We start from the raw sequence: 24,680 nt of genomic DNA on the forward strand, positions 1-24,680 counted from the left end.
TGAAAGATAATAAATAAGATTGCCCCCCCCCCTATAAAAGAATCCCCTAGAATAGAATGGAACAGAAAATTTGTGGTTTCTCGAAATGCGCATTTTTTGATGTTTTGTGCATATCTTGCGCATATTTCGTAATTTTTTACTGCATATATATGCGCATATTTCATCAAAATTGATCGCATATAAATCCGCTCCCTATATATTAGCTTAAGTTGTTGTTAGTTCTGACTATTATCTGACTTTTTTGTTGTTATCTTGTCAGTATAATGTGATAGAGCAGAAGGTACTGGGTTCTTTCTGTGGTGGTGGATAGACTAATTTCAGGTCTCTTTTTTTATTAAATTGATTCACACAAAAAAAGACTTTGCGTAGTTTATTTAATTTAAAATACATTTTACTGCTGTCAGAAAACAGAAATAAAATATTTAAAATATAAATTTTTTTAATTAAATTTATTGACACAAAAATATGTTTTTGGACACCCTGTATAAATAATTATGTTAATGTTTATATTACTGAATAGACAATTGAATTGCCTTTCAAATGAGCTATCACACGACCCCTATTCTTATTGAAAAAATCATCGATTACGTCATCACGTCCAGACGGATGACGTCACTAGTCAGATATATATGCCAAAAAATCATAAATTAAAATCAAAAATCGACCTGTTTCGATAATTTCTAATAATGTTGTTTATTTGCGTTACTTTATGGACGCACTGTACACGAGTAATTATATGTGTACTTATAAATAAATAAAAATAAAAAATATTTATTTGTTTTTATTAATTGGCGTTTTTGTTTTAATTTTTGTTTTATTTTTTCCTCGGGTTAGGGTCAAAAACGCATTCTTAAGTATGCTAGGTTTATTGCAGTTTCGACATTTCTGTTTGAATACAATAAATTAAAATATACAATACTTACAATAATATTAATTGCAATAAAAACTTATTCACCATAATTTAATAGATGTCTTATAATTTAATAGGTGCTTAAATCAATGAGGGTTTGTAGCGTAATAGTGTATTTCAAAGGCTAACCGATTTCAGCACTCTGGTGTCGTAATATAGGAGCATTTGTAAATATGCACCCCACTATTCTGTTGGCTTTGTTTATTTGTTAGCCACCTTCAGCTTCTGTGTTTCCATAACTGTGCATTCGTACTCCGAGTTAGCTGATACCTCTCTCTTGCTGGATTATTTTGCTGTCCTATTTCAACTTGCACCTTATTGGATCTTTAGAAATTACCATACTTTTTGTTTTATTTGTTAGTGCTATCATGTTAAACTTTCTTAAGTTTCTGAAGGTCATCTTCATTCTCTGCAATAAGTATGGCATCATGGTATACACTGGTTCGTGATATACACTGATTTCGCCAAAGCCTTCGATAAGGTCAACCATGATATTCTATTAGAAAAATTATTGTACTTTGGGCTAAGCAATTCATTGCTAGAACATTTTGTAACATACTTGACAGATAGATGGCAATTTGTATCATATAAAGGAGATAAATCGGAGGTTTTCCTGGTGGAATCAGGTATACCACAAGGTTCAAATTTAGGAACGCTATTATTTTTACTGTATGTGAATGAATTACCTTCTTTAATTACATCTCGGTGCCTTTTATATGAGGATGATTTAAAAATATTTAGAGAAATTAAAGGTTTGAATGATTATTTTCAATTACAGTACGATTTAAACGAGATTTATGATTGGTCAATACGTAATAAACTGTATTTTAATTTGAACAAATGTACGATCATGACATATAGTCGTCAGGCAAACCCTAGTTATTTTATGTACAATATGGGAAATAATAACTTACATAGGGTCAATGAAGTGACGGATCTTGGTATTACGTTTGTAAATAATTTAAGTTTCAACTTACATGTGCAAAATATTATGTCTCAGTCATACAAAATGATGGGACTTATTAAACGTGTAACATATAAATTTCATAATATCGACTCAATTAAACGGCTCTTTAATTCATTTGTTTGAAGCAAATTAGAATTTGGGAGTATTGTCTGGAGTACCTTAATAAATAGTGGTTACATGCGCCAAGTTGAGTCAATTCAAAACAAGTTTATTAAATATTTATTTTACAAAAAGCATAAAATATCGCCAGAATATGATTCGTATCAACCATTAAGAAAAGAATTTAATATAAAAAAAATTAGAGCAAAGAAGACTTCAACGTTGTTTAATTTTTCTCTATAAAATAAGTAATCACCTAATAGACTCGCCTGATCTTTTGGGGCAAATACAATTTTATATCCCGGATCACAGAACCCGTCCAAGAAACATATTATTTTTTGTAAATACTTCTAGCCCACTTAATAAAATGTGCCAAATTTACAACGATCTAACAACAACCACTTGTCTGGAATTATTTGGAATAAACTTGCCATTATTTAAGGCTATGGGTACATAATTCGCAAATATTTTACGGCTATCCCTACCTTTTCTGTCTTTACATGGCAAATTACGTGTAGTAAAATTCACACTGGTATGGATATGTACATATTACTAGAATGTCATTCTACTTGACAATGTCATAACTAGCTTAAAGAGATGGCTTTTGAATGTTCTTGGATAACTGATATTTTTTGTATAATTGCAAATTATTAATTCAGTTAATAAATGTGGTAATTTTTTTACTAGCTATGTATTCAGTGATTGTAATAATAATGTATATGTACCTACAACAAAAAATAATACTCAATCGAGAAAAGAGGAAAAGTGTTAAAGTGATTTTTTAATAATATATTGTTACTATGGAACGCTTACAATTTTGAACATCTTTAACAACAAAAGACTTGGATCACAGAATATACCTTGATGTATTCTCTGCTTCTATCTTCCATAAATAATACACAATAAATAACTTTTTATTAAGTTCACGTCTTAAATCAATTATTTATCAAATACACTATACATATATCAATATTATTTAATCAACAACTAAAAATATTTCCGATTCATGTCAAATAATTATTTAAAATTGTCACTGATTTTCAGTGTCTGACTGACAATATTCTATCCGACTAAGTGCGTTGTATGACAAAGATAGATTTGGAAAAATTACCACGGACATTCTCGACATTTTTTTCGAATCCTGAAAAAACCAATAAATATTTTTGAAAAATTTAAACGCAGAATGAAAGACTAAATTATTACCGAGGGCCGAAAGTCCCTTAGAATAAATAAAAGTTTATTTTGAATGAGATATTTGAAATTAAAAATAACACTAAATTTTCTCTTAGTTTTTCACCCCTGTAACTTATTAAAATAAACATTATAGAAGTTCTCAGGGACTTTCGGCCCTCGCTAATAACGTAATCTTTCATTCTGCGTTTAAATTTTTTAAAAATAGTTATTAGTTTTCTCAGGATTCGAAAAAAATGAATCCCCATTTGAATAGCATTGCAGCCGAAAAAAGGTACAGATCCTCTTAAACGTCGATTGCATGAATAATATAAAGAGAGGTTTTTTATTATTATTTTTAACGTTTTTTCTGGTAAACATCTGTCGTTTTTGTCTCTATTACCTCGAATTATTACATTATGTGCATGTTGTACTAAACTGTTGTCATTGTAGATACAGATACATGTAAGTAGGGAAACCTGTTTGTATCTGTTATTAATAAACAAATCATCTGTCTCATCTTCATTGAATTAATCCTGCTCTTATATTTTTCCAGAATTTTCTAGTTTGCACTTGGAGCACAGAACACAGTCGGTATATACTGAAGGAAAAAATCAAATATATAAATTTTTTAAACTGAAAAATTTAAATGTATTACATATTTTTAATTGATCCTCCTCTTTACAGGTGATAGTGGAGGTCCTTTGCTTTCGCTAACGGAGAGTCATAAGCAGTGGTACCAAGAAGGCATCATCTCTATTGGAAATGCCGATTGTGGTATAGAAGGATTGCCTGGAGTATATACAAAAGTTTCAAGTTTCTTATCATGGATTCACAGTCATGTTAAGGAATAGTGATAATAAAATATACAAAACAACATTTTGAGTTGTTTAAACTGATTTAGAACTCTTTCTTTCATTACCTTCAAATATGAGCTCTTCACTGCTTTTGAATTTTTGCTTTCGTTGTTTTTTGTCATAATTATCATTAATAATGTTTGTCACTCTAACGTCATCCAATTTTAACAATGTTTTATTTCTTAGTTTTATATTAATACTTCTATCAGTTTGTTATACTTTCGAGCTTTAACCATTAAACCATTAGACTTAAGTTAATTTTATTTTTAAAGCCAACTAACTATAGTTAAATCAGTTAGCCAAAATATACAAAACTACACTTTGAGTTTTTTAAATTGATTTAAAACTCTTTCTTTTATTGCCTCTAAATTAATATAGCCTCTTTACTGCTTTTAAATTTTTGCTTTCGTTGATTTTTTTTCATAATTAATTTAATCAAATTGTGTTTTGGCTAGGAAAATTTTGGGATAGTTCTGATTTCTTTCATTATGTATGAATTTTGAGCTGCTGAATCCTATTATGAGGTTTGCGGACAAAATTTCGTGAAGGAACATTGAGTAAATTGCGAAAAAAGCGAAAAATTTCTGCTTTTTTCCGCTTTTTTGCTTAAATCTCGAAAATTATTAACTTTTAGTAACTAGTCTGTTAACAAAAATTAAAGTAAGTAAAATTCTCTGCAAATATCACTATTTACTTTTTTTTCAGACAAAACTTTCGGCCTAAAGTGCAAGTTGAAAATATGTACCAATTTTTAACGGTCTCTTTATTTTTATTTTTTAGTAGAATGCTGTCATTTGATAAATTTACATCCTTCATCCTGTGGAGGATGCTGATATCCTAATTATTACAACAGCTCTTGAGATGGCACCGTCAAATGAACATGTGACAGTGGTGGGGGGGGGGATATCGACCTTCTGGTCATTTTGATTGACCTGTGTATTCCTAACACAAAATATGTATTTTTTCTGAAACCAGGAAAAGGAAAGGTTTCGCAAAGCCTCTACAACTCTCATCTGGCTGCTGAAAAAATCCTAATGGACCATATCTTATTCCTACATGGGATGAGTGGTTATGATACTACCTCTGCATTGTTTAATCAGGGGAAACTGAAATTTATTAAAGTCTTGCAGAAGAACACATACTTGCAACCAACCAGTGAGGCTTTTAAAGACCCTAATGAATTCCGGTCCTGCTTTCGCTAACAATACAGTTGTAGTAATTAGCTGCGAAATTAAACTCAATTTTAGGTGGTTTCAAGTGAATTTATTACAATAATTTTAGTGTGAAGTGATTCTGTTATAAATAGTCGACCCAACCACATAATAAAATAGGGTAAGTGTTTAAAAGATTACAAGAAAAAGTGAAATATATAATTAAATTTTTAATATGCAAATACAGTTCCGAATGGTTGAAATGGCTGACTTTACATAAATCGCGAAAATTATTTAAATTTTATTGATAGACAGTAAAAGGAAACACCGCCGTACTTAGGCATAGTAAAGTTTAATTAAATTTTAGATTTGAATTGAATATTATCAAATTATTAATTATTTTAATATAGACTATGTTTAACACTAACGTGGACAGTGACTCAACTGATGATTCTATTTATAAAAGAAGGAGAGAAGATGATGGAAAAGAAAGAGAGCATTTCGAAATAAGTAGGAAGACAAATAGAACACCAGTCAAACATAATAAAGATGAAAATATCGACAAACTGTTGGAGTTAATGAATGAGATGAGAAAAGAAATGCAAGAAATGAGGAGTGATACCAAAGAAATGCGAAGAGAGCAGAAAGAAATACGACATGAAGTTAATCAAATAAATCAGGAACACCAATTTATAAAAGAAGAATACGAAATAATAAAAAAGAGAACGAGATGATGAAACGAGAAGTAAGCTGCTTGAAGCAAATTGTGGAGAGAATAGAAAAAGAAAAGAAAGAAAACAATGTGGTGATAACTGGCCTCCAAATACCGACAGAAGACTCAGACTCAAAAACATTAAAAAACACTATGACCAATTTTCTTGCGGAAAAATTAGAAGTACAAGTTCAGGTAAAAACTGCGAGAAAAATAGGAGACAGAATATATAAGCTGGAGTTTGATAATGCGGAAGACAAAGAAACAATCATGCAAAATAAATTCAAGCTGCAAACATTAGAGACCAACGTATATATATTAATCACGACCTAACTCCAACAGAAAGAGAAATGCAGAAAAATATAAGACAAAGAGCCAAGGAAGAAAAAATGAAAGGGAATCTAATGAAAATTGGGTTCAATAAACTAACTATAGGAAAGGAAGAATGTAAATGGAACAGGAACGAAAGAAAACTAGAACAAACAAAAAACTAAGAGTAAATGATAGATTGGAACATAAGGTAACGAACATGGCAATGGATAAGGATACAAGTACAATAAATCATCAACAACAGGAAAGAGAAGGACAAAAAAGAAAAGAGGAAGAAAGAAACAAGGAGAACAGAAAAGAAAGGAACCTGGAATATTAGAAGTACAAAAGGCAAAGAAAAAGAACTGGAAATGGAGTTTGAGGAAACAGGACTAGATATACTAACAAAAATGGTAAAAATAGAACATGATCATGTCTTAATATATAGTGGAATAAAAGAAAACAAGAGAGCAGCGGCAGGGGTGGGATGCATAGTGCACACCAGATTAACAGACCAAATAAGTAATTGGAAAGCCTGGTAAGAGAAAATACTATCGGTTGAAATGAAAGATAAAGGCAAGCATATAAAAGCAATAATAATTGTATATGGTCCAAACGAAGGCGACTCGGCTTATAATAAGGATAAATTCTGAGAAGAATTAGCATTGGTCACGGATCAAGCAAAAGGAGATATATATTTAGCAGGAGATTTTAATAGCAGAGTAGGAGCAAATAACCAGGAATATAAAGGGGTATTAGGAAAATATGGAGAAACAGCACGAAACAACAATGGTACAAGAATGCTAGATTTTTGTATGATGCACAATTTAGTAATAAATAATACATTTTTTGAGCACAAAAATATACACAAGTACACAAGAGAAGTTAAAATAGAGAAGAAAAATCGTTAACTGATTACATGTTAGTAGAAAAAAATAACAAGAAAAACGTAATGGACACAAAAGTTAGAAGGGGTCCAGAAATAGGAAGTGACCACTATTTAGTAATAATGAAAATAAAACAAAATATGTCAGATAATAACACCAATCACAAAATGCAAAAAAGAAGCAAGAATATGAAAATATTAGGTCATATAAGTTGAGAAATACAGAGAATACTGAGAAGTACCAGATGATCATAAATCCAAAACTAGAAAATACTAAAGAAAATAGAGAGGGTCAAAACGTTGAACAATTATGGAACTACTTCAAAGATATAGTACCATATACAGCGACAGAAGTATTTGGAACAAGTTAAAAGAGCCATAAAAGAAAGAAAACTGCATGGTGGAATGAAGAAATAAAACAGCAAGTTAAAAGAAAAAAACATGCTTGGAAAATATACTTACAAAACAAAACACCAGAAAACTAGGAAGAATATAAAAAACACAGGAGACTAGTAAAATAACTGAATTTGGAGAAAATATGGAAACGAGCAGTAAAGAGAATCAAAGACTGTTCTATGGAGTATTAAAATCAATGAGAAAAGAAAGAACTCAAGAAATAGAAAACATATAGAATACACTGGCGAAATTCTTACAGAAGAAATGAAATAATGAACAGATGGAGAGAATATTTCCATGAGATGCTACAAACTCACTGCTATCATGAAGAAAACCATGTAGCGAACCAAATAATAGAAGTAGACAATGTAAACCCTATAACCATAAATGAACTGCAAGAAGCTATTGCAGAAATGAAAAACGGAAAATCACCAGGCTATGACAGAATAACCAGTGAAATGATCAAAAAAATGGGACAAAATTCAACAGAGCTATTATTAAAAATATTTAAGGAGGGGGTATGGTTTGAAATCAACATATCAAGTACATTTTTGTGAATTTTTTTCGAAGCTATGGTACAAATATTTTATTTTTAAATTATATAAGCATATTAAGTACAATTCAAAGAATGCTTAGAAAAAAATCCAATCCAAAATATTGGAAAATAAGCCATTGGTGACAAATTTTGACAGGCAGCTCACAAAAGAATGGATTTTGCGGTGGACATCAGAACTCATCACTCGATCATACGAAACAAAAAAATCAAAAAGATTTAATAATCTTATGAGTTTCACGAGGTCACAACGTCGAGTTTTTTTATTTTTAATGATTTTTGAATTTTTGGTATCACTCAGAAATCAAAAAAATGAAATTTTTGGTAAAAATTTTGTGAAAATCAACAGACTTATTATTGTTGAACAAAAAATAAGCAAAAAAAGAAAAATATCTCGACGTTGTTACCTCATGAAATGTCTAGAGAAAATATGTGCAAATTATCAGGTAGATCGGCCCAGTAGTTTTTCAGTTACAATGTCCACCGCATTTGAAAAAGCAGTTTTGAGAAAAATGCGTTTAAAGTTTTGACAACTGAATCTTCATCTTCTTATTTGTCTGCCAAATCGTAAAGTGATGCACATTGGAATATGTTTTTTAAATCGAGGAGTAATCTATAAAAGAGAAGGCGAACAGTTGTATAACATTTCTCACTACGCTCAAGCGTGCTGGCGCGAAGCCGCGGCAACGTGAGTCGAAGGTAGGGATATTCAACACCCTGTATCTCTGGTAATTTTACTCCGATTATTTTGAAATTTTCAGAGAGTATTCTTGGAAGTATGCACTTTTATTGAAATAAAAATTAAATATTTCAAACCATACCCCCCCCCCCCCCCCCTTAATGCAGTTTGGAAAGAAGAACAGATACCGATGAACTGGCAGAAGGCACAGATAGTGCCGATTTATAAAAAGGGCGATAGAACAGATTGCAGCAGTTACAGGGGAATAACACTGTTAAGCACTGCCATGAAAATATACGTAAAAATAACAAAAGAATAATCGGGAAAATTGACAGCACATTCGAGGAATCAAAAAGCGGCTTCAGAAAAGGCAGAAGCACCCAGGATCATATATCTACACAAGCAAATAATAGAAAAATATCAGCCACAGGAGAAAAAAATGTATATGGCTTACATAGATCTTGAAAAGGCTTTTGACACGGTACCAAGGTAAAAATTATGGGAAATATTACAGAAGAGAGGTATAAGTAACAAAATGATAAGATAAGAGTAATTAAGAACATTTACAACAACAATGTAAATTATATCATCAGCCAAAACAGAACATCAAAACCATTTACTACGAACGAGGGACTGAGACAAGGAGGAGGATTAAGTCCAACACTGTTTATAATTTACATGGATGAGAAAATTAAAGAATATAAAGTAAAACTGAAAAAATGCATGTAGGTTATAGAAATTTAAGAAGAGTAGACATTTCAGAAGAAGCATTCGCCGATGACGTCGTCATATTGGCCGAGAATGAGAAACAACTACAAAGAAATATAGAAATATGGAATGAAACACTAAAAAATATGGAATGACAATTAATAAAAATAAAACAAAAGTTATGGTCATGGGGGAAAAGGAAGAAGAAGAAAAGATAAACGTAAAAATAGAAGAAGTAAATATAGAACAAGCACGAACATTCCAATATTTAGGAGTAGAATTAGAAGACAACGGAAGACAGGAAACAGAAATTAATAATATAATTCAAAAACAATGAACCTATACCATGCAATGAGCAATAAATTCATAAATAAAAAAGAAATAACACGAAAAACAAAAATTAATGTGTTCAAGTCAATATATAGACCTGTATTAACCTTTGGTTGCGAGTCATGGGTACTAACAGAACGACAAATGAGTAAAATCCAGGCAGTAGAAATGAAATACTTTAGACGAGTTCGAGGAGTTACCAAAAGAGATAGACTACGAAACACTCAAATAAGAGAAGATTTGGAAGTCGAGTCAACGTTAGAATTTATAGAGAGAAGGCAACTCATTTGGTGGGGTCATCTTCAGAGAATGGATCAGACAAAACCGGTGAAAGAAATTTGGCAGGCAAAAACGCAAAAAAGAAAGAAGAAAGGTAGACCACGACAAACCCGGGATAGAACACTAGGCAACATAATCGAGAAAAGGGGAACAACGTGGATAGAAGCAAGGACGCTGGCTAGAAATAAGAAGAAATGGGTCAAATTTGTACATAATATAAATGTATAGCCGTTATTATAGTCCTGTCGCCAGGGGGGGTACAACGGCCTCGTTAATTCAGATGGACTTACTCAAGTTTTTTTTATGTATTTTGACCCGTAGAACACGAATTTTTTGGGTAACAGTTGATCCGGATGTCGATAAGATTGTTATAGACCAAGAACTTGAGGAATCAAATAACAGCGATTTTTGGCAAAACAAAACAATATTTTGTATTTTTTGGGCCATTTTAAGTAAAAAATATTTCTACAAGTTTTTTCGTAGGATGCACAGTTTTCGAGATAAACGCGGTTGAACTTTAAAAAAATCGAAAAATTGCAATTTTTGAACCCGAATAACTTTTGATTAAAAAATAAAATAGCAAGTCTGCTTACCGCATTTGAAAGTTTAAGTCAAATTATATCGGTTTTGATTATTTGCATTGGTAAAAATTTATTTTTTTATTGTTTAACAAAGCTATAAACACGTAGGGTTTCCCGTGCTTTTACATGCGTTTTAACGCATGTAACGTAGAAATAGTCTTGATTGCACTAGTACCTATTCTACCTACTCGTTCGATTTTAAATGAGAAATCATAGAAACATCACTCACGCACTAGTTGTTTGTAGCTTTGTTTAGCAATAACACAATAAATTTTTAGCAATGCAAATAATCAAAACCGACATAATTTGACTTGAACTTTCAAAGGCGCTAAGCAGAATTGCTATTTTATTTTTTAATCAAAAGTTATTCGGGTTTAAAAATTGCAGTTTTTCGATTTTTTGAAAGTTCAACCGCGTTTATCTCGAAAACTGTGCATCCTACTAAAAAACTTGTAGAAATATTTTTTGCTTAAAATGACCCAAAAAATACAAAATATTGTTTTGTTTTGCCAAAAATCTCTGTTATTTGATTCCTCAAGTTCTTGGTCTATAACAATCTTATCGACATCCGGATCAACTGTTACCCAAAAAAATCGTGTTCTACGGGTCAAAATACATAAAAAAAATTTGGGTAAGTCCATCTGAATTAACGAGGCCGTTGTACCCCCCCTGGCGACAGGACTATTAGTCAAATTTAAGATTAAGTTGTTTTTGTATTGTATTATAATGTAACATAATATAATGTATTGTCGCCTTACACCACTATGTGGTAAAAAGGTTTTTTGAAAATATATATAAAGACCCTAATGCATATCGATTAAGATTGCTACAGCAGGAAACATGTTTCTCATGGCTCTATATGGAAGAAGAAAAGCGACCAGTCTGAAAGATGTGAGAATCGCTGGGGAGAGCATCCTAACAACTACTGTAGTATAACAACTACTATATGTAACAAGGCCAATCTAGCAGCCCCGTTCCGCAACGGTGCCGACGAAACCGCAAAAAGGGCCTGCATCTGAACACCTCCAACCAACAGGGGCTACGTGAAGCCGAAGTCCCTCCAAGATCTGAGGACGACAACGGAGATCCCTCGCCGGACCAAACACAGATAAGTAGCCCTCTTGCATCCAGATGTTAGCAAAGTGCTACAGAACAATTATTAGTTTCGTTGACGATTAATTTTATTTATTAATAATTTTTAATTTTTCTCTTAAAATCCCTTAAAATAGCAATAATGCGTATGTGATTTAGTTTGCCTGGGTTAATAAACGAATATGTAAAGTTATTTTTGAATTTTATTTATTAACCTCCCTTAGATCCTTGGAGAAGTGATTTATTTTTGCATACCACAGGACCTACGCCAGGCTGAGCTAGCCAATAACTTTTGTAAGGTTTACAACAGACAACAAGTATCTTTATCATACAAAAATAAAACCAACATTGCCTCATTACCCCCTACCAAATCTGCTGCAGGAGAACATTCACTTACGAGTTTACTATCAGGTGCAGCAATGGTTATCTTTACATTAAGCCACACCTGACGAGCAACAAAAAGATCCAAGTGAGTGGGATTGGAAAAAAATTACTAGAGGTCTCCTGCCAGTGACAACCACTTTGGACCCTGCACCAAACTCACTACTACGGTATATTTTTTGTAAATGTAAGAAGGGCTGCCAAAAAATTGTGGATGCAGGAATGTGGGTCTCCATTCTTACCTAATTTGCACATTATGAGAAAGACTGTGTAACAACGTTAAGCCTCCGGATGATAGCTCCGACATAAACATAGAAGAGACTGAAGAAAGGAACAGGTATATAGAATCTCACGAGTTATTTCATAATCATTCATTTCTCTTTGATATATAATCACAAGTCAGTATCCCACTACCTCTTTTAATTTCAAAGAGAACGACCCCTGACGCTGACGATGGAGCAATCAGACCCTGAGCCAAGACGTGATACCATCGAAGGACCTCAGCACAGTGAGGAAGGTAAGTTTAATCTCACAATCTATTTAGTAACCGTCGTCTCTCCTCTAGAACTGACGTTGAAGATGATGAACAAAGTTACTTTTTATTAACCCAGCACCTGCCACGTGGCTTTGCAAGACGTCACCTGCCACGTGGGGTGCTCACAGCACCCCTTAAAAATTTTCTGTGATCTACTTGTTTATAAACAAGATAATGTGTGATTTGTTTTGAAGTATCCGTGTACACTTGTATATGGTTAGGGTATCTAGCAGTATTATTCTTAAGAATGCATTTGCTAAGTAGCATATTTTTAGAGTATATCGGAATTTCGATTTTTGAGATCCCTAAGGTCTTAAGAAAAGCTGATTGCTGTGGATTGTTAATAATGTTACTAATATTACAAGAATTTCGATAAGCTGTGCACTTTTGCACAGCTGTGCATTTGTGCAAGTGGGAGACGGCATTTTTGACCAATACTTTATTGTTAGATCGAGAGTGTTTAAATCGAAATTTTATGGATCAAATTCGGGTCTTTTATATATAATTTTTGAACAAACTTTTCCGCTAACATTTGTCTTCGGAGATCTAATGGAGATTCCAAAGCTTCCCCTTGCAGTTTACTAGGGGTGTATTAGGGGTAGAGCACATAACCCCCAAACACAGTCTTAAAGCAGCGTTTTGTATCACCTCTAGTCTTTTCAAAATGTGCAAACTTGCTGATCCATAAAAAAGACACCCATAGTCCAAAACTGACCTGATGAAGGACTTATAAAACATTAAACATGTTTTGTGGGACGGATGTTTTTCGAATAAGTTTTAGAAAGTTTATTCCTTTAAACCCATAAAACCGTTAAAAACTCATAAAACATGTTTTTTTAAGTAGTTTGGACTTATTCATTAAATTGAACTTTTAAATGTAGTTTTTAATAAAATACAGGAAGGAGAGGGTGGTGGCTTAAAATTGCGCTGAATTTTATTTTTTTATCACATTGAACACCTTTGTTAATATTCTCGTTAACGGCTTAAATATTTTAATAATTAATTCATCATTAATTTATATTATATATATATCATATATAGTTATATATGGCAATTTAAGGATCGTTAAACCGGACAAATTTTAAAATAGTTATTTTCCTAACCAGTGCAGAAAGTCATTCTTTTCCGCACGCGACTGCTGTTTGCCGAACGACGCGAAGCGGAAGTTAGAACACTAAAAAGTATACAAGGCAAAACTCTACGTGACAGAATAAGAAGTGAAGACCTCAGACAAAACTGTGGAACAGAGAACATAGGAAGGTGGGCCAGAGATCGACGAAGATATTGGAACAAACATATAAAGAGAATGGATGACAGCAGACACGGTAAAAGTGCAAAAACGAATAACCCAGTATGTAAAAGACCACAGCGTAGACCACCAAAGCGATGGCGAGAATGATGGACCTCATCGTCCGGGGAAGACTTGATGGCAAGAAGATCATTCTAGAAAGAAGAAGAAGAATAAGAAGAAGCAATTTGCCCTAAGTTTACAATATCTTGAGTTGTAATTGTTGAATTTAATTTTAGTAAAGTTATTTGTTTGTTTTTTATTCAAATTTTGATCTAGAACCTTATAAACAATTAAATTGTTTCTATACACTGGCGCCTACACCCTAATTAAAATAAATCATTCTCGATTTTGTAATTTGAAAAGGCGTTATTGTTTCATCTATAATAATTTACTTAATTTCTCATTAAATTTTTTATGAGCTCATTATTAATTTAGTAATTATTAAATTAGTTATCAGTGAAATTTTTCCCTGTATAGGGTGACCAAACGATTTTCAAGACTTCCGTCAAAATTTTAGAATACCTAATGCATGAAATATTCATGCTTTATTAATCGGAAAATTTTTATTGAATCTGTGACTCTACCGCTTTCCTTTTTCCATCCCTCCATCCATCCAATGGCACCATAGTCCAGAGAAATAAGGAAAACAATATCCTGTTGGTGACACAACATCCTCCAGGTCGAAACTAAATTTTTTGAGTAGTATGGACTATAATAATAACCTATATGTTTCCTGCAGCCGATTTTGATGATAATATACATGCAGTCGGAAAAATGAAAGAATACCCATGAACGAACATATAAAACACGCTGGATTTTCCTGTCACCGTGTCACAAAGAAAATTGCCCAGCGCAAGTACATGTAATAATAATCAATACATGTACTTCCGCTGGCCAATTTTTGTGTGACACTGTGACAGGAAAATACAGTGTGTTTTATATGTTCGTTCATGGGTATTCTTTCATTTTTTCGACGCGCGACGTAGTTATACATAAATAAATAATGAAGATCAAAAACGGTAAATTTTCGATTTTTTCGTCTATTACCAAAAAGTTAAGCATTTTAAAAAAAATTGAGAGTAAGAAACTTATAAATCGTGTAAAAGACTTCAATATGGCGTTCGTTGAATATGTTTATCCTGATTGGTTGCTTAGAAAATTGCAAAATAAATCATAAATTTTGAGTTTTTATAAATATTCAAACTTATGTAAAAAGTAACTTAGAACCTTCTTGTTATAGCCCGATCAAGGAACACAAAACTTTACGAAAACCTCAAAAAAATTAAAGGAAGGATGAAAATTTGGGAATAGGTAGTTGAAATTGTCTATTATTATATAAGAAAAAGTTTACAATTCTAAACCGTCTCCATTTTACAAAAATAGGGAAATAAGGGTTGGTTTTTCATTAAAAGTGCTGTATTTTAAAAATAATAAAATAATAAAATAATAAAATAAAATGTAACAGTGAAAAATAAAATAGTCATCAGAGTGATTTAACCTTAAAGATTGGTCTTTAAATTTTTTTTTAGATCTCGATTATTTTATGAGATATAGCCTATTTTTAATAACGGTTGAAAACCAAAAATTTTTAAAACGGTCTTATTCGGTTAGTTTTGTATCAATGAATCTGAAAATTGGTGAACACACTATTTACAGATCTATTAAGGGCTTGAAGTTAACATTTTCCAAAAATTTTCAAAAAAAATTTACGGCCAGTGGAAAAATTTTGGAAATTTTTTTTTTGAATTTTTGGAAGCAGAACTGAAAACTTTGGTTTTTCTTGTAAGTATGTACTTACCTGAACGAATTACATGCGCGTGCACGTATCCTATATTATTTTGTTTTTGAATTAAGTTAATAATTTGAAAAGCTATAATTTTAAAGTACATACTTGTATTTTTAAGTTAATTATTTCAATATAAACCTATAAAATGAAAATATATCAAAATTTCTCAAAAAAATATTTCTTTTACTAAATATTTATTAGGTTTTCTAAAGTTCATTTAAAAATTAAATTAACTTAATTAAAAATAAATGTACTCTATTAAGAGGCTACATCAGCGCGTCAATATTTTTTTTCGATAGTTCTCCGAACTTTCAACAGTGCGGCAACAGTGTGTCGGCAGTACTACAGTGTCAGTGACACTATACACTATACTATCAGAAACAAAGGCACATAATTGTGATAACAATAATTATTATACTCATAGGCGCGCTAAATGTTGCCATGTCAGTCAAGGTCGAATTCTTGTTATAGATAATCGTTTTTTAGTAATTTCATTGTGACACAAAATCTAGACATGGGATAAAAAAGTTTATTTGAAAAAACTGTATTTTTTTGTTCTTCTTAAAGCGGCACAGACTCGTTTTTTATATTTAATTTAATTTTAGAGTAATTTCTACATACTAACATGTTTCTTAAATTGGGCTCAGTACCACAATTCTTTACTATATTGCGAATATATGTGCCAGATATCTCTACAGAATATTCAAAATTAAAGTTGCAATCTTGGAACGCGTTTTTCGCGCGCTGATGTTGCCTCCTAAGTTATAAAGGATCAAATGAGTATGAAGTACTAAAATGATAAAAGGTGCAATGAAAAATCGTTTATTGTATATCGAACTGGATCGTCACTGTTTACATTTAATTAATTAGTCTAAATTATTCAAAGATCATTTTTATCTTCGTCTAATCTTCATCTTCGTAAAATTTGTGTCTGAATCAACTTCATTTATAATAGAATCAACTGTAAAATCATAATTTTGGGTCTCTTGGCAGCTACCATCTAAACTATTATTACCAGTTTGACAACTTCCGCATGCAGCATGAAAACGTTTCTCCTTTTTTTTAATACATATTTTTGTCTATTTACATTCTAATTTCATCACAGTCCAAAAGCATTTTGTGTCTATCATCTTTTCTTTCTTAACTTACACTTTTTAATGTTTTAATTCCATTTTGACAATTACAATTTTTTCGTTATCACATTCTAAATGTTTTTCACAAATAAAACAAGAATTATTATTATTTGTTTCACTGTTCGCACTCATTGTAAATATTTACACAATTATTTTATAACAAACAGATCACTTTTATTGATAATAAATTATAAATTCAAAAGACAGCCGAAAACGATAACAAAACATTGCAGCGTGAATATTGCTCCAATTTTTTAGGTTATGTTCGTTTACTCAGTCTACTGTGTTTAGGAAGCGCGCCGTTTTCTCTTTTAAGCAATTTTTTCACCTGTGTTTACGTGCCCCATATATTTTTATCTTTGCAATAGGCCTATTGTAAATATATGTAATATGTTATTCAAGCCTTTTTTAATATGTTGCCATATTTTCATTTAAAAAAAGGCTTTCAGAAAAGAGTGGCATCGATTTTATTAAAACATGACATTTTTTTGTAGTTGTTTATAATAAGTGAGCCTTATTTAAAAAGTATTCTATGCATAAGAAAAATGGATATCGCTTTCGAAAGAGTACATTTTCAAGTACCTACAAGCATATTTTTAAAGTTTATTATGAATTTTCAACAAAGATATTATTGATTGAAATCTTGAAAATTGACTTAAAATAAAAATCAAAAAAATATCCATTTTTTATCGCCATACAAATTTTTATCCTTTAAAGTAACGTTGTGCAATTTTAAATCCAAATGTTAATTAGCCATCTTAAAACGTAAGTCTAAAAGGAATTTTAATTTAAATGATTATGTAAATTTTTGTGACAAAAAATATATGTTGCTCTCAAAACTTGTATTAGTATATTTTAAAACATATTTTTCTAAATTAAATAATTTGTAATTCACAATGAAAATATATTCACGTTAAAATTGTAATTTTTCTAAAGGTATTGTGTTTTTTTCGTACATTTTATTGTTTGATAAATGCCCCAAATTATCGATTTAAAAGTTAGTTAATTTTAAAATCTGACATTTTTGTTGCGCGCGCAATTCAAATAAGCGCCCCTGTTAAGTACTTTAAAAAGGGCTATAGGTTAGAAACGAATCAAGATGCAAACAAAGTTTTTAGTCAAAATGTTAGGATAAAAGTACCTTGATGATTTTTAAATAAAATTTTTTGTTATTATTGCCTTATTTTCCGAAATACAGCACTTTTAATGAAAAACCAACCCTTATTTCCCTATTTTTGTAAAATGGAGGGGGTGTAGAATTGTAAACTTTTTTTTATAAAATAATAGACAATTTCAACTACCTGTTCCCAAATTTTCATCCTTCCTTTATTTTTTTTGAGGTCAGATTGTTCTTTGACCGTGCTATTACACAGAATGCTGAGACTTCTGGTGCTTAAATCATACCCTAAATTTCAAATCAGTTGGTCAAATAGTTTAAAAGTTATTTAATTTGTTTATCCCAAATTATTTTTTTTGCAACCTTGTAAGTCAGAAAATTATGAAGTTACAGTAATACTTTAAATATTTTATGAAAGAAGAAGATTTAAAATGTTAATTTAATTAAAAAAAATGACAAAAAATAATTCTAAATATTGCAAAATTATTTTGCAAAACATGTGAATCAAAAAAAGGGGGGGGGCTAACTTCGTCCCTAATTGTCATAGGACAATAATTGTTTTTCTTTCTAAATGTCTATAAAAATTAAGTCTTTCTAGATATGAAAAATAATTTTTCTACAGGTAATAGTTAAAAAAGTATTCTAATTGTTTACAAGTTAGCAAAATATCAACATGTTTTTGCAAAATAATTTTACACTGTTTGCAATTACTTCTTTTCATTTTTTTTAATTAAGTTAATAGTATAAATGTTTTTCTTTCATAAACTGTCCGAAGTATTATTGTAACCTCAAAATTTTCTGACTCACTGTGTTGCAAAAAAATGAATTTGGGATAAACAAATTAAGTAACTTTAAAACTATTTGACCAATTGCTTTAAAATTTAAAATATAATTTAAGCACAAGAAGCCTTAGCATTCCGTCTAATAAGAAGGTTCTAACTTAATTTCTACATAGGTTATGAACATTTATCAAATCTCAAAATTGATGATTTTTTTGCAATTTTGTAAGCAACAAATAAGGATATACATATTCAGCGAACGCAATATTGAAGTTTTTTTATATGATTTATGAGTTTCTTATTCTCAAATTTGTTTAGAATGCTTCACATTTTAGTAATAGACGAAAAAAGCGAAAATTTACCGGTTTTTGATCATCATTTGTTTATGACTATGTATATCATCAAAATGGGCTGCAGGAAACATATAGGTTATTAATATAGATGTCCATACTACTCAAAAAATTTGGTTTCGGCCTGGAGGGGATGTGTCACGTGAAAAATCTTATTTCTCTGGACTACTACATCCCAAACCGGGCCTTGACCTCCTTCAGCAAGTTGCTCCTATCATTTTGATTTACTGCTGTTCTCTACCATCCTTATCTACTTCGTCGGCCCATCTTTTCTTTAGTTTATTAACAGGTCTTTTTCCTTGCATTCTTGCATTTATAAATTTTCTGGGGATTCCATTCTCATGGGCGTGATTATTGTCTTATAGGCCCGGATTTGACTAAGTGGCCAATCGCGAAATAGGCTTTATTCGCCAGCATCAGCCTTTTATTTATTTCCGGTTTATCTTCATTGTCTGCGACCAGGTCCATTTTTAAGTAGGTAAACCTATTCACGCGTTCTATATCTTCCATAAAGTGTTGTTGTTGTCCCGGCCTATTTGATCTGCTTTGTATGAGTAGATTTGTTTTATTTGTATTTATTGCTAGCCCCAAAACTTCTGCCCTCTCTTTCGACTCAACGTAGGTTTCTTCCGCTGGTTTGTTCTAAATAAAGAACACAATCGCCGCAAATATTTTAAATATAAATGTTTGTTAAATTGAAGTAAATAAAATAAACACCAGTGTAATAAGGTAGAATATGAAGAAAATTGTGAATGTTAAACTTCTTCTCCTGTTGACATTATAACTCTGGATGAATCTTTGTCAGTCTGGCTATGTCTTTACATTCAGATATCTTTTGCGTCCTTCTTCTTCATCGTCTTATGTTCATGGTTTTCAGGTCGTCTTCCACATCGTCCTTTAACCATCTCGTCCTGGGCCTTCCTTTGTTCGCCTTCCTATTGGCTTTCATTGTAATATTTTCTGTGATGTTTTGCATCGCCCTCCCAGCCATGACAGTCTTAGACTTTCCACAAATATTTCAATTTTATAACCTTCATTCAATTCATTAACTTCGTCGTTTCACCTGATTCTCCATGCGCCGTCTTCCTCTTTCACCGAGTCATATACTTTGCTCAGTATGGTTTCTCAAATAACCTAAGATGAGCTTCATTTTTTTTTGTTATTATCCAGGTTTCACAACTATAGGCTACTACGCTGCCGTGCTAAGTCCAAAGGCGGGATCTGATTTTTTATCGAAAATAAGATTTTTGTATTTTTAGGTAGAATAAGGTATTTAGTATATATTTATAGAGTCTTTGGAGTTGTAGAAGCATTATATTTTAAGTAAAATTGCAATTTTGTTAGCGGTATCTACAATTTTCAGTAAAAATACTAAGCAATTTGGCGGAAAATGTTAAATACTATGGCGTTTTGACGGTATCTGCTACAGTTGCCGTCCAGATACCTTAGCATATTGCACTTACCGCTAATCTACTTTCAAGAATTCTACGCCTACATTTAGAAACCGCCAACTCGCCTTAGTATTACAAAGTAAATTCGGCCTAACTTTACAAGGTTAAATTATTGTGTTAGTTAAAAGAGTTGTGTTAGTAAAAGAAATAATTAGCGAGGATGGTAAAAACTTTTCGAGATTATTATATCTATTGAAATATATTTTCATTTTTGTTTATACTATTTCAGGAATTAACCATTTATGTTGTGTTGTCCTAAACAATGTGAATCTGCGCCAAGTGGATGATTTATATGTATGTTTAAACCCTTTGTTAGGTTGCAACAACTAAATCAATGCAACCCATTGATTGCATTTTTTTTTGTTTCAATACCTGTTGATCGCTACTGTTTCCTCTTAAAGCAATAGTTTTTGTTCAATACCTTCCCCATTTTCAACTTTTCGGCAAAAAGTGTAAGGACTGAAATTGTTGCAATTACGATTTACTAAAATTTTTCGAGAGAACCAGTGGCGGGTCTAAGAGGGGGGAATGGGAAAATTCCCCCCAACAGGGTCCAAAATTAAAAAAAAAATGTTGAAATATTAAAATATGTAAGCTGACATGAAACTTAATTATCGACAGACAAATTCAACCAATAAAACCCGCTAGTTAATAAAATTAAATGAACTTAATGCATATAAGTTATTGTTCATGTCTTTTATGTATTTAGTTTGGTTGGTGTTACATTGGAAGTCTCAAAAATTGTATAAAATATAATTCTCTTTATTTTTGTTTATGTACATTAATGTCGTAAAGTTAATAATAAATGAAACAATTCAATAATTATGCTTCCCCTCCGCTTCCACTATTTTCCTCCTTAACTGGGAGAATATTGATCGCATAAAAAAATTGTGGAAAAGAAATTGTAGGAAATTGCCGGTGGCACCGTCGAGGCTTTGGCATTTGACGTGTTATTGCTACAGGCCTAGCTGTCGCCTACACTTTAATTAAAATAAATGATTCTCGATTTTGTAATTTGGGAAGGCTAAATTGTTTCAACTATAATAATTTAATGACTGATTGATTTTTTTATGAAAATACGTTTTATTAAGGTTATTAATTCAGTAATTAAAATACATTTTATCAGTGATATCATTTTCATGGTGATAGTATCGCTCGTTTTAGGATTCAGATTAATATTTAAAAATATAAATGTTTCCTTGGATAGGGTGACCAAACGAAAACAAAACATAACGATTTTCAATAATTCCGTAAAAATTTTAGGATACTTAATGCATAAAATATTTATGTTTTATTAAACACAGGAAATTATTGTATTTATGCCTACCACTTTTCCTTTTCTATCCATCTACCCAATGGCACTACACTACAAATCTGGCATTGGCTTCTTTCAGCAAGCTTTTCCAGTCATTTAGATTTACTGCTGTTCTTTCTTTTCATTAAACGTGTTTTTAGGAGGTTTTCGACATCCTCATCTGCTTCGTTTTCCCATTTCTTTTTTGGTCTTCTAGCAGGTCTCTTTCTTTGCATTCTAGCATTTAGCAATTTTCTGGGGATTCTATCCTCATGGTCGTGATTATTGTCTTATATATCCGGGGTTTTGTTTTCGGGTGTATTGCGTCCTGCGATTTTAGTATGTAGCCCATCGCAAAATAGGCTTTTTTTCTCCAGCATAAGCCTTTTATTTATTTCCGGTTCATCTTCAATGTTTGCGACCAGGTCCATTGTTCAGTACGTGAACCTATTGACGCGTTTTTCCACGCGTTGTGAATGGGTCTTTGCCTGTCTGGCTGTCTTTACATTCAGATCTCTTTTGTGCCCTTCTTTTCCATAGTCTTATGTTCATGGTTTTCAGGTCGTCTTCCACATCATCCATCAACCATCTCGTTTTGGGCCTTCCCAGAACGATCCTTCCCTTTGCTTTCCTATCGGCTGCAATTGTAATATTTCTTTGTTGCTTTTGCATCGTCTTGTTTCTAGACATATCTTAACTATGACAGTTTTTTAATATTCACAAATCTTACTATATTATAACCTTTATTCATTCATTCTTTTTGTCATTACATAATTTTCACAGCCATGGGTTACTACGTGTCTAATCAATGTTCTGTTGATAGTCATTTTGGTTCTTTGGTCTAATAATTTCGATTGGACCAATCTTTTATTAGCATAGTATGTACGATTCCCGCTGAAAATACATGCATTATTTTGCTACTTTCGGAATTCTTCTGATTGCTTCCGTTGATCGCTTCAACTAGGATACAGACTCGGCCACAGTAGAATCAGTATAGTGTGCTATGCGGATGATGCAGCCCTGATTGCAGATGACGAGGATGACCTACAAAGGCAACTTTATCGATTCTGTCAAGTATGTCGACGACTCAACCTGAACATATCCACGCAGAAAACAAAATGCATTACCATTGCGAAAGACCCAATTAGATGCAAGCTCGTGGTAGAGAGGAAACCCATAGAACAGCTAAACCAGTTCAAATATCTAGGTGTAGAGTTATCAGTTATCATGACCCAGCCAGAGACCTAAGAGGACAAATTAACAAGGCCGCTGTCTTGTCCGGATATTTGAGAGATGTGATCTGGAATAACCCGTATATGAGGATGGATAGCAAAGTTAGAAGAAACAAAGCAAAGGCACTAAGAGCAATAGCAGGGAAGACAAGAAGAGATAGAATACGAAACAACATCATCAGGGAACAATGTGGCGTGCAAGATGTAGTCAGATGGGGCAGGCAAAGACGAAGAGAATGGTACAGTCATGTAAAAAGAAGAGAGTAGCACAATCTACCAAGAATTGCTTTAGAAAGAAAACCAGTAGGCAAGCGTCCACCTGGGAGACCCTCAAAAAGATGGAGAGATAGCTGGCAGTCTACCTCTCAAGAAATACTTCAGCGTCGGAATTAACAGATCGACAGATCTACAACAAGTATAAGAAGAAGAAGAGATTTCCGTGCCCAGATATGTGAAACCACCCACACGTTCGATAGAATAGTTGTCTGTTTTGATATTATTTTCATTGTCAGGTGTTCTTTTGACGTTAATATTATACTCCGTTTTTCTTCGTTTATCTTAAGCCCCCTTCTTCGTACTTCAGGGTCAATTTTTTTAAAAGCATCAATTATTAGTGGTGGCGTTATTCAATGTTGAGCTAGGATGATCTATTTATCCAAAGTAATATTGATGGTTGGAATATTGCCTAAATAAAAAAGGGACTTCTGTATTGGTGGTGTAAAATTTTTTAACTGTGATATCAAATATTTTTTTAATTTACAACCCAATTTACTAGATACAATCTGCCATTTTTTACAACGTAATAAGCATGGACGGCTTTTTGCAGAAAGGAACCAATCCACAAAAATGAAATTTTCTATTATACCATTCTTATTGTAGTACGAGTCATATACTTTACTTCAAAAAATATTTAACCCAGCAGGTACTTCTTATCGCCATCTATTAACGAGCGAACCAAACCAACATATCAGTTTACTCGGAAAGTTGCCTGCAGACGGGATCCAAGCGATTTGGTTCCTTTCTGCAAAACGACTTAACAGTCACAGCTGGTAAGGTTAAATTTAGTAGTAGTTGGAGAATAATTAGTTTCGGCGCTGCTAAAACGTATCTTGTTGTGAAAGCATCGATTGTATTCAGTATATTTTTGTTTGATAATAAAATGGATATTAAGAGATCTGAAAGGATCCTTTTAATGGTGCAAGAGTCTGCCAGAGAGGAAGAATTCAGCACTTTTGAAACTAAGATCAAATATATTAACAGATAAAAGGGGACAAGCACAAGGGGGCAAAAAAAAAGATTAACGAAGACAACAAGTAGTTATCGACCAAATAAACAATATACAAAAATATAAAAGGAATTACCGCAGATCCTAATGTTCTGAAGCTGAGTTTCTACTTCTAGAAATGACTTTGTCTTTGATGTACAGGGAATATAAATAAGAAGCAAACGAAAATCCAGTTAGTTTTAATCCAAATGAAAACCTGTGTCAAGTCCTTTGTACTTAAAGGACGTAAGTACTTGTAATGAAATAATACTCGATGTAAAATACTTTATTTTAAAGAATTATGCACATGGTTTCCATTTTCTATCGCAGTATTAAGTATGTGACAGCTGTCGTTCAGATGACAGTAGTACCAACCTACATTCATGGT

At 32.1% G+C, this 24,680-nt stretch overlaps 1 protein-coding gene across 2 annotated transcripts in view; it reads left to right on the top strand.

The window, feature by feature from the left end:
* The window catches only part of LOC114327668 (serine protease 7-like), a 60,249-nt gene extending 56,204 nt beyond the window's left edge, over positions 1-4,045 (top strand). For both annotated transcript variants that reach the window (XM_028276344.2, XM_050655936.1), the window contains exon 6: positions 3,834-4,045. In XM_028276344.2, coding sequence (XP_028132145.1) covers positions 3,834-4,000 — 167 coding nt within the window. In that variant the 3' untranslated portion in view covers positions 4,001-4,045. The remainder of the gene's footprint in view (positions 1-3,833) is intronic.
* The last annotated feature ends 20,635 nt before the right edge of the window (positions 4,046-24,680 follow it).

The sequence above is a fragment of the Diabrotica virgifera genome, chromosome 7 (genome assembly GCF_917563875.1).
Source record: "Diabrotica virgifera virgifera chromosome 7, PGI_DIABVI_V3a".
Classification (NCBI taxonomy): domain Eukaryota; kingdom Metazoa; phylum Arthropoda; class Insecta; order Coleoptera; family Chrysomelidae; genus Diabrotica; species Diabrotica virgifera.